This window comes from Cibotium barometz, chromosome 48, assembly GCF_041138505.1.
Source record: "Cibotium barometz isolate CiBa-2024 chromosome 48, ASM4113850v1, whole genome shotgun sequence".
NCBI lineage: Eukaryota > Viridiplantae > Streptophyta > Polypodiopsida > Cyatheales > Cibotiaceae > Cibotium > Cibotium barometz.
The window spans coordinates 22,280,892-22,290,674 of NC_141093.1; the positions used below are offsets into that span (position 1 = coordinate 22,280,892).

The 9,783-nt window shown below is 43.2% G+C and overlaps 1 protein-coding gene across 1 annotated transcript; it reads right to left on the minus strand.

Moving 5' to 3' along the window:
* Window positions 1-227: 227 nt before the first annotated feature.
* LOC147610967 (polyphenol oxidase I, chloroplastic-like) lies at window positions 228-2,174 on the minus strand. Its single transcript, XM_086785126.1, has 2 exons — window positions 1,202-2,174; window positions 228-1,081 (listed from the first exon to the last, which is right to left on the minus strand). Exons 1-2 carry the CDS (start codon window positions 1,996-1,998, stop codon window positions 232-234), a joined length of 1,647 nt encoding a protein of 548 aa, XP_086641252.1. The 5' UTR covers window positions 1,999-2,174; the 3' UTR covers window positions 228-231.
* Window positions 2,175-9,783: the final 7,609 nt, after the last annotated feature.

A 9,783-nucleotide genomic window follows, 5' to 3' on the forward strand; every position in this document is an offset into this window, starting at 1 on the left:
TTTGTGCCACTAGATTGTTTGAATTTTGACATAACAATTACATATGGATGAATTTCTGATACATGTCCAAGATGAACATATTGTATCAAGATGAACATATATGCATGCATGTAAGCATTTACAAATTCACACATACAAGATGTACGTAAGAGTAAGGGAGCTGTGCATGTCACTAATGCTGTATTCTAATAATGCTGGTGAAATTCAAATAGAGTGTAAAAATCGTGACGGTTACTCGTATTGGATTTGCAAGCCCTTTATTGTGACTTTCTCCTGGCCCTTCACCACGATGGTGATGACCAGCTTGTCCTCATTCTGTATGCCGATGCGCTTGAGGTTATCTCCGATCTCGAATTTCACGTTGGTGAAAAGGTGGTTGTGTTTGCTCGCCGAGGGTATGATGTTGAAGGTGCCCACGTACTCAGCGCTGCTCGTGTCGGTGTTGGCGTTAGCATCCGGCAGGTTGACGAACACCACCAGCTGCATGAAGCTATCCCTGGTCAAATCCACACCCTGGATCACCAGCACTTCCTCTCTATGACGAGGTTTGTTACCGGGCGCCCGCTCCACAAGTGCCGTGAGCTTATCTCCCAGGTCAACGGTGCCGTTTTGAGGCGAAGCTCCGATTTCCGGAACACCGTTGGCGGCAGCGGCAGCTACTGCGCTGCCGTTAGAAACCGGCAGCGGCGAGTAGTTCAGCCATTGCTCATCCGTCCTCACCTTTTCGTAACTCACGCCCAGCTTCTGGTTGTCGAGGGCATCTCGGACTTTCACTTTGACTAGATTCGCATTCTCGTCGTAGAAGAGAAACTCCGCGTCCAGGAAGTCAGGATCGGAGTGGTCCTTTCGCCGGGTGCCTGGGATATCGAACCTCCACACATCCCACAGCCTGTCCACGTTGCTGTGGTGAGCAAAGAAGATGGGGTCGCGGGCGGCAGTGGTAAAGGTGCCCATGTCCTCCGACAGCGGCTTGATATTTGGGTCGCCCGTCCAATAGTGGATGGCATCGTGCACGGTGAACTCGACGCTGCCACTAACTGGAGCGCTGAGTACTGTGGAGCTGGTAAGGTTCATGCCAAGTCTGTGCATAAAGAAACAGGGCGGTTAGATCGGTATTAATCCTATGGTTTTATGAGTCAACAACATGAGATTATATGATCAGATGATTGAATATTGCGAGGCGCCGCAGTTCATGAAGTACCTGTACGCGCCCCCCATGAAGAGGTCGGGCGTGCTGGGCGTGACCACTGCCTTGTACATGGCGTTGAGGTTCTCATTGACCACCACGGAGTTGTTGGTGCTGTTGTCATTCACGTTGAGCCTGACCAGCGTCGGAGGGAGGTTTTCCTGGTTGCGCTTGGCGTCGTAGAGCGCAGTGCCATTGCGAACGAACATGGCCGGCATCACGTTGCCACCATCTCGCTGGTCGTCCCAGTTCCAGAAGACCAGAGAGAAATCCGGGTCGTTGAGCAGGCTGCCCAGAATGCGCTCGTGGAAGTAGAGGTACCAGCGGTGCCAAGGCAGAAAGAGCCAGGAGAAGTGAATCTGCAAAGGCATATCACCGGCAGCTCCACCCTGCGTGTAGGCGCCGTTGCAGAAGGCGCAATGGATATTAGCCTGTGCCCCCAAGCTACGAGGATCGTCAGCTGGCAACGCTTTCATGAGTTCGTAGGCCTTGTTGTACTTGGCTATGTACTCCTCGCTGGCTCGGTGGGCGGGCCTGCGGACATGCTTCCTCACGGGAGGGTACGCCTCGAAGGAGAAGTCCACCGCTTTGTGCGATGGCACAGAAAGGCAGCAGTTGAGTTTCACAGTCTGCCGCGGATTGGTCAGCGACGTATCGCTTGCAAGCTGGCACTGGCGTAGGTCTGGCGCCCGAATAGGGGCCGCCTGCCCACGCTTTACAACAACCGTACTCAGCAGCACAGCCTGTAGAAGTAGCAGCAGCGGCAAGAGATGGATCGGGCGCTGATGGGAGAAACGCAGCTGAGATACCATAATTGCGTATTTCCAACCCACTAGGAAGCTTATTAGGGATGAGGATACCCACTATGTTTGCTGCAAGTAAGTAATAGCTAGTAGGCTATTACTAGTTAGATACCCACTAGGAAGCTTAGGGATGAGGATACCCACTATGTTTGCTGCAAGTAAGTAATAGCTAGTAGGCTATTACTAGTTAGATACCCAACTGTGTGGAATTATACGACACTGGCTCTGAACCACTCTCGCAGCTTTATAGTTAGATACCTGCAGATATATCTCCACACCTGCAGATGAAATATCTCTACACTTTCGTATCGAGACTGCTTCCTGCACGCGCTCTAAGGTTCCAAAGTCACCTCAGGGCGGTTTCTTACTTCCCACTCTTAGCGTGAACAGAACTCTTCTCCATTTTGACGATTTCCAATCTAATATTTCCAGCATTTCAGCCGGTGGGCAAAGAAACCTGACGGCAAAAGACTAACGGTCACCCTTTATTGTATGACTTTCTGCTTGATTGATGTAGCATATATAGCGCCTACGCTTTGCCACACTCGTAGAGCCAAAACAAAAATTGTTGCTTTTTTTTTAAAAAAAAATTACTAGTGGACAGACCCGTCTCCAACCTCCAAAATTCAAATTTTACTTCAATCTTCTTCCTTCTCGTAAATTCGTCACGTGGAAGTTTTGTGAAACTTTTTCTTAAGATAATATAGAGAAGAGAAGTGGGGACTTGCTAACACTTTTTCTACAGGTAGAAGTGTTGCACATTCACTTACACCTTTGCCCTAGAAGTGTTGCACATTCACTTACACCTTTGCCCGTGCACCCCATGCACTTACACCCATATGTCCACATCCATCTACATGCACACACAAATACCTTATTCATGCATGCACACATTCATTGACAGGTATGTAAATACTCATTCACACATACACATTCATTCACATGCATGTAAGCATTCGCCCCTACATTCACTCATGCACACGCACCACATACGTACATCTATATTTGCACCCTATTCATACCCACACATGTACAGCCAGATCATGCTCCCTTTTTCACACACGTCCTCTACTCGCCCATCAAATGGGCAACCACACCTGGCCGCGTGTATGCCCCCCCTCCTTTTCTTACTAGGTGGTCTTTCAACTACTCCTAATTCCCTTAACGCTAATTGCAATTCAATGCACTTAGCATTCCCTTATGCATGAACAAAAATCATCTTCGTTTGATGTTTTCCCAATGTATACATCTAATATCTCGAAGATTTTGATCAATTGAGCTGGTGTACAACAGAGCCTAATAGCAAAATAAGAACCTCCCTTTATTGTATTTCTTCAAGGACTAGGATTGAAAATACCATGTTGAAATTTCTGCTTGCCTTAACTTAATGGCCAAGATTTTTGAGAATATTAGGTATACAATAGATTGATGTGTACACTTTAGAAAATATTAGATATATTTATGCTTGCCTTGAGCTTAATGGCTGAGGTATTTGAAAATATTAGCTATAAAACTGATTGATGTGTACAGGGCGGTTCCTTACTTCCCACTCCTCCTAATTTGTCTTAACTCCACACCTGCAGATGAGATATCTCCACACCTGCAGATGAGATATATCTACACTTTCGTATCGAGACTGCTTCCTGCACGCTAAGGTTCCAAAGTCACCTCAGGGCGGTTTCTTACTTCTCTTAATTGCCACTCCTCCTAATTTGTCTTAACTCTACTCGCAAGTGAACGCGCTTAGCGTGAACAGAACTCTTCTCCATTTTGACGATTTCCAATCTAATATTTCCAGCATTTCAGCCGGTGGGCAAAGAAACCTGACGGCAAAAGACTAACGGTCGCCCTTTATTGTCTGACTTTCTGCTTGATTGATGTAGCATATATAGCGCTAGATCACACCTACGCTTTGCCACACTCGTAGAGTCAATGTAGCATATATAGCGCTAGATCACACCTACGCTTTGCCACACTCGTAGAGTCAAAACAAAAACTGTTGCTAATTCCCAAATCTCATGGTGGAACTAGGGAGTCGGCTCCTGCACTTATTGTTGAGGTTTTGGATATGATGGTAAAGATAGTTGAAGAAGAGGCAAATGGTCCAACGGAGATCAAATGGAGTTGATTGCTTTGAAGACCTTCGGAGGTTCTTGCACATTCAAAGAGGATCTAGGTGATAAGTTGTACCATGGACTTGGTTGTTACCTTAGTGGGATGTAGTAGTCGACGGGTGTATTTTTTTCGTGAGCATTTTTTAGTGAGTTCTTTTCGGTGTTCAGGCGATCGATTTCTCTCTCTACACTTCTTGTATCCGTCTACTCCTCTCCCTCTACTGTCACACCTATGAGATGTTGAATGGGCCACTATCATTGTTGCAACTCATTTATAAAGACACCATATTATGATCTAAAACTTCCATTACATTCCAAAGAACACTTTAAAAGACCACATCATTACATGACAAACACCTAGGAGTACTTGAACACACACAACAATACATGAAAGCATGTGTGTACACAATGTTCTTTACTTCCATGGGCCATTATCACTGCAACTCATTTACAAAGACACCATATTATAATCTAAAACTTACATTGTATTCCAAAGCAAATTTAGAGGTCACAACGTTGCATGGCAAACTCTGGCCAAGATGTTAAACACACGCAACAATACATGAAAGCAAGGGTGTACACATTGTTCTTTACTTCCATGGGCCATTATCATTGCTACTTCTTCATAAAGACACCATAGAGAGATGCAACTTCTATTATATTTCAAATAAAAATAGCAATATTGTTGCATATTATGACAAACACTTGCGACTATGCTGAACATATGCAACACTGTATGAAAGCATTTTGGGTCTCAACTATCATCTTGGCCTTCTCCGTCTACCCTAAATTTGAAGTGAAAGTGGCAACTTTAGCTTGAAGAGGAGCCTCTTTTACCTCTTCAATGATGCCAAAATCTCTCCATATCCCAATGATTATGTTCTACTTTCATTTCTAGCATGTTCTTATCTACAAGGTCGACTACTTTCACCTCTAGCATGTTCTTGTCTGCAAGGTTGACTGCTTTCACCTCTAGCATGTTCTTATCTGCAAGGTTGACTGCTTTCTTTGTTGTGAGCTTCTTGTAGAGATCTTGCACTTTAGAGGTTGTTGTCCATGCTTCCATAAGGGCATTCGATCTAGGTTCCTTTTCTTTGAGGTGCATGAAATATTGAAGAGCTTTGCTTAAGATGCTTGCAAACGTAGTAGTATTAGAGGGCTTGCTGGATGAAGCCATGATAAAAGAGTTTACAAAGAGCCTATGCAATATGAAGATATGAGGGAAGGGTGGGGTGGGATGTGTTCCTAGAAGAAGAGTATTGGAACATGGCAATCTCTTCTGTATTTATAAGGGGAGGGTGGGGTGGGATGTTTACCTAGAGGAAGAGTATTAGAACATGGCAATCTCTTATGTGTTTAAAACTTCTCAGAGTGTTGGAACATGGCAATCTCTTCTATATTTATAACTTCTTTGAGTATTGGAACGTGGAAATCTCTTCTATATTTATAACTTCTCAAAAATAAAATTTACTATTTAAGCATAAAAATAACTATTTTAACATAAATGTAATTATTTTAAGGTCTCGCTGAAACTCTCTTTCACTCACACTCTCTCCTGTCGTTGTTGAGATCTCTTTGTAATTGCTCCATCTCTCTCAATTGTCAATTTAATTACCTAAACGGTCATAGAAGCAACTAAAAACAATGCCATTGACATAATTTGAGTGTACAACAATAATGTCTAAATATATTTCTTTCATTATTACAAGCAAGTGAAATACATCAGTATGGACGTCGAGGGTGCCGGTGGAAGAAGGAAGGTGGTATGGGGTAGGGAGCTTTACTAAATGGTGTAGATGCAGATGGGAACAACGGCCTCTTAAGTTCGGGCCATGGTTCCCATGATGAGGGCATTGTAAAAGAACCATAGGGGATATATGTTGCACAACATGTCGATATTGGGGCTCCCTTGCAACACCCAGGTGGCCATGACAACGCACTTGATTGTGTTAGGCTCATGGGTACTAGTACAAACTCATACATAGCTGACTTTAACAAATAGTTGCTATAATTTTTATTTTGTTCCAATTGCAAACATGTTCTGACTCATCCTCTAGTACAACACTTCCTTTAGACGCCTATGATTTCATATGATCGGGAGAGGAGGTGTGTCCTCATCTCCATCGACATCTTCTGCGACATCCACTAGATCCATGTAGCATGAAGCTAATGAGGCACATGTGTAGTACGAGTCTACAGAGAGTTCAATGGTGTGTGAATTGTCGAGGTACTCAACGAAAAACATGATGGTAATGCCGTATCCATGAGCTAGAGTTTGGAAGATGTCATGATGCACTGGTACCATAGAGATAGGATTAGCCTATGGTAAGTGATATTTCTTTTTCTAAGCATTCTACATTGACTTATTCAAATTCTATATGATCTTGATAGACAAAGTGATATATAACATGCATCTAGGTACAATCATCATGGCCAAATCTAGTTGTACATCTTTCTAAGGAGGATGACGATGGCTTTCAGGGGCTTGATCGATCTATGCTTCCTCACATGCACCACAATCAAGCTGTTCTTTAATTATAAATGGAGGTATGTGTGCACCAATTACCTCTTGGTTCTCAGTTCGAGTCATATGTTGGCAATTATTCCTTACCCAGTCACCCACTACCTCTCATAGAGACATATAATTGCAGACATTAGAGCGGCTGGTTTGGGAGTATCACTTCCAATGTTGATGGAGAGGTTTTCAGCTTTTGGGGTACTTGGTATGTGATCGCGCCTTATTGCATAGGATTTATATGTCCCAGTTCACTCTGAGGTCACTCTTATGACATTTTTTGGACCTATCTATTCATGAAGTTAATGGCATGAGCTTGCTCACAACATCATGAGTATGACCACATGTGGACTATGTGCTAATGCTGCCTCTCTCAGTCTAGAAGAGGCGTTATCGATACCGAATCAAAGAAATCGTATATCGATTAGCAGACCTTACACTCTCAAGGAGATATATTGGGGCTAATCAATAGTAGTAGAGGGAGGAATGAAAGAACTAATTGTACTTTTGTGGAGTTTGACATTGGTCATGAGTTAGTGCACATGAGTAGAGATGTAGCTAGATACATTGTAGTCAATGCTATTAGATCATTGCGTGCTGGTTGGCATAGGCAACCGCCAGCTCCACATAGAGAACAGATGTATTTATAACGTTTTTAGTGCATATGTAATGGTCTTCGATGCATGACATTCTAGTAGTATATTTATATTTTTCACTTATTATATCCTGTGGCATCAAGGGTCCTATTAATTTGAGCATATTTGAAATAGCATGTGTACATGATGTCAAAATTTAATTTGGTGAGACTTTGCAAATGTGTTCATCACTAGTCTTATTATGAATATTCTGTCTTTATGATTGTCTAATTTGTATTGGATCACAGGCTCTAGACTATGATATTGTAAAGGATGTGCCCTTATATCGTCAAGGTCAGTCTCGATTATTAGTAGAGTGTATGTGTGCTTTGTATACATTAGAGTGTTAGCAAGTATTAGCAGTAGCTTAAAATATGTGGGTGTACGTGCTAGGTCCATGTGCACAAGTGAATATAGGGAAAAGACCGTGTGCACATGTGCAAATAGGGTGCGTGTGAGTGGGGGTGAATGTGTGCATGCACGGGTGGATGTGCACATGTGCCTGTAGCGACAAAGAAATTGTCGCTAAGCAACTCTTTACTTTTTTTTATAAAAGCAACTTTTTTGTTACATTAAAAGTGCCACTATGGGTGTTGCAAAGTATATATGAGTAACTCTTTATGGCTAGGCCCCTGTAACCTTATAATGAGGGAATGATAAGCATGTTGAATTGTGAGTAGCGTTTACGATGAGGAGGGGTGGACACAAAACCAAGTTCCTTGGCAACAACGCTACGTTACACCTAACACAGAACCAAGTTCTTGCTGACAATAGTGCTTGTGATGTTGAAACTGAGGATTAAAAAAATGAAGCAGCTTTAGAAATAGGTAGACATGCTTTTTTTTTACTAAAGTCAAATTTAAGGAAGCCTTAGCCTTGGTTCGTTTTATTTTCTAAAAGATACACATCAATCGGTTTTATAGCTAATATTTTCAAATACCTCAGCCATTAAGTTCAAGGCAAGCATAAATATAGCTAATATTTTCTAAAATATAAACATCAACCTGTTGTACACCTAATATTTTCAAAAATCTTTGCCATTCAGTTAAGGCAAGCACAAATTTCAACATGGTATTTTCAATCCTAGTCCTGGAAGAAATACAATAAAGGGTGGTTCTTATTTCAAATGCCATTAGGTTCTGTTGCACACCAGCTGAATTGATCAAAATGTTCGATGTATACATTGGTAGAATTTTTGAATTTTGGAGGTTGGAGACGAGTATTTTTTTTTTTAAAAAGCAACAATTTCTGCTCCATTGAAAGTTCGGCTCTACGAGCGTGTGTCGCAAAGTAAAGCTGTGAACTCAATCACACCTAAGCGCTAATCGGTTTTATAGCTAATATTTTCAAAACTCTCGGTCAAGGAAAGCAGAAGGTGGTTACTCTTTTGCCATCAGGTTCCTTTGCACACCGGCTGAAATGCTCAAAAGATTAGATTGGAAATCGTCAAAATGGAGAAGAGTTCTGTTCATGCTGAGCGCGTCGAATTGCGAGTAGCGTTAAGACAACTAGGAGAAATGGAAAGACCAACCCCAGTAAGAAACCGCCCTGAGGTGACTTTGGAACCTTAGAGCGCGTGCAGGAAGCAGTCAGTCTCGATACGAAAGTGTAGAGATATCTCATTTGCAGGTGGGTGTGGAGATATATCTGCAGGTATCTAACTATAAAGCTGCGAGAGTGGTTCAGAGCTAGTGTCGTATAATTCCCCAAAAGCTCCCAGCTAGCTCTCCTCCCAAAAGCCTACTAGCTATCGCAGCATACATAGTACATATCCTCATCCCTAAGCTTCCTAGTGGGTTGGAAATATGCAATTATGGTATCTCATCTGCGTTTCTCCCAACAGCGGCGGCCGATCCATCTCGCTGCTGACTACGGTTGTTGTAAAACGAGGGCAAGCGGCCCCTATCCGGGCGCCAGACCTACGACAGTGCTAGCTTGCAAGCGATACGTCACTGACCAACCCGCCACAGACAATGAAACTCAACTGCTGCCTTTCTGTGCCATTGCACAAAGCACTGAACTTCTCCTTCAAGGCTTACCCGCCCGTGAGGAAGCATGTCCGCAGGCCTGGCCACCGAGCCAGCGAGGAGTACATAGCCAAGTACAACAAGGCCTACGAACTCATGAAAGCGTTGCCGGCTCACGATCCCCGTAGCTTGGGGGCACAAGCTAATATCCTTGAGCTCAAGGGTTTTCTGCCAAGTCATTTGAGGCATTTGTTCATGGAGGCAGATGTATGTGCGAGGTGGTATGCACATGGTGACTTCATCAACTCATTACTCGCCTACCTCGACATGGGGGGTTCAACATGGATCGCATGGAATCATTTTGTTCTTGGCAACTTGTATGAGTGTCCTACTCTCTTGAGTTGTTATGACTATGTCCCTGAGAGTGTACATTATACAGGCATAGATCCATGTGATGATGATGTTCGTGATGTGGCCATAGATGGTTTTATGTGTGATGATGATCATGGTGATCATTCATGGGATACATGTGGTGAGTTATGGCATGACAGGATTGGATCCTT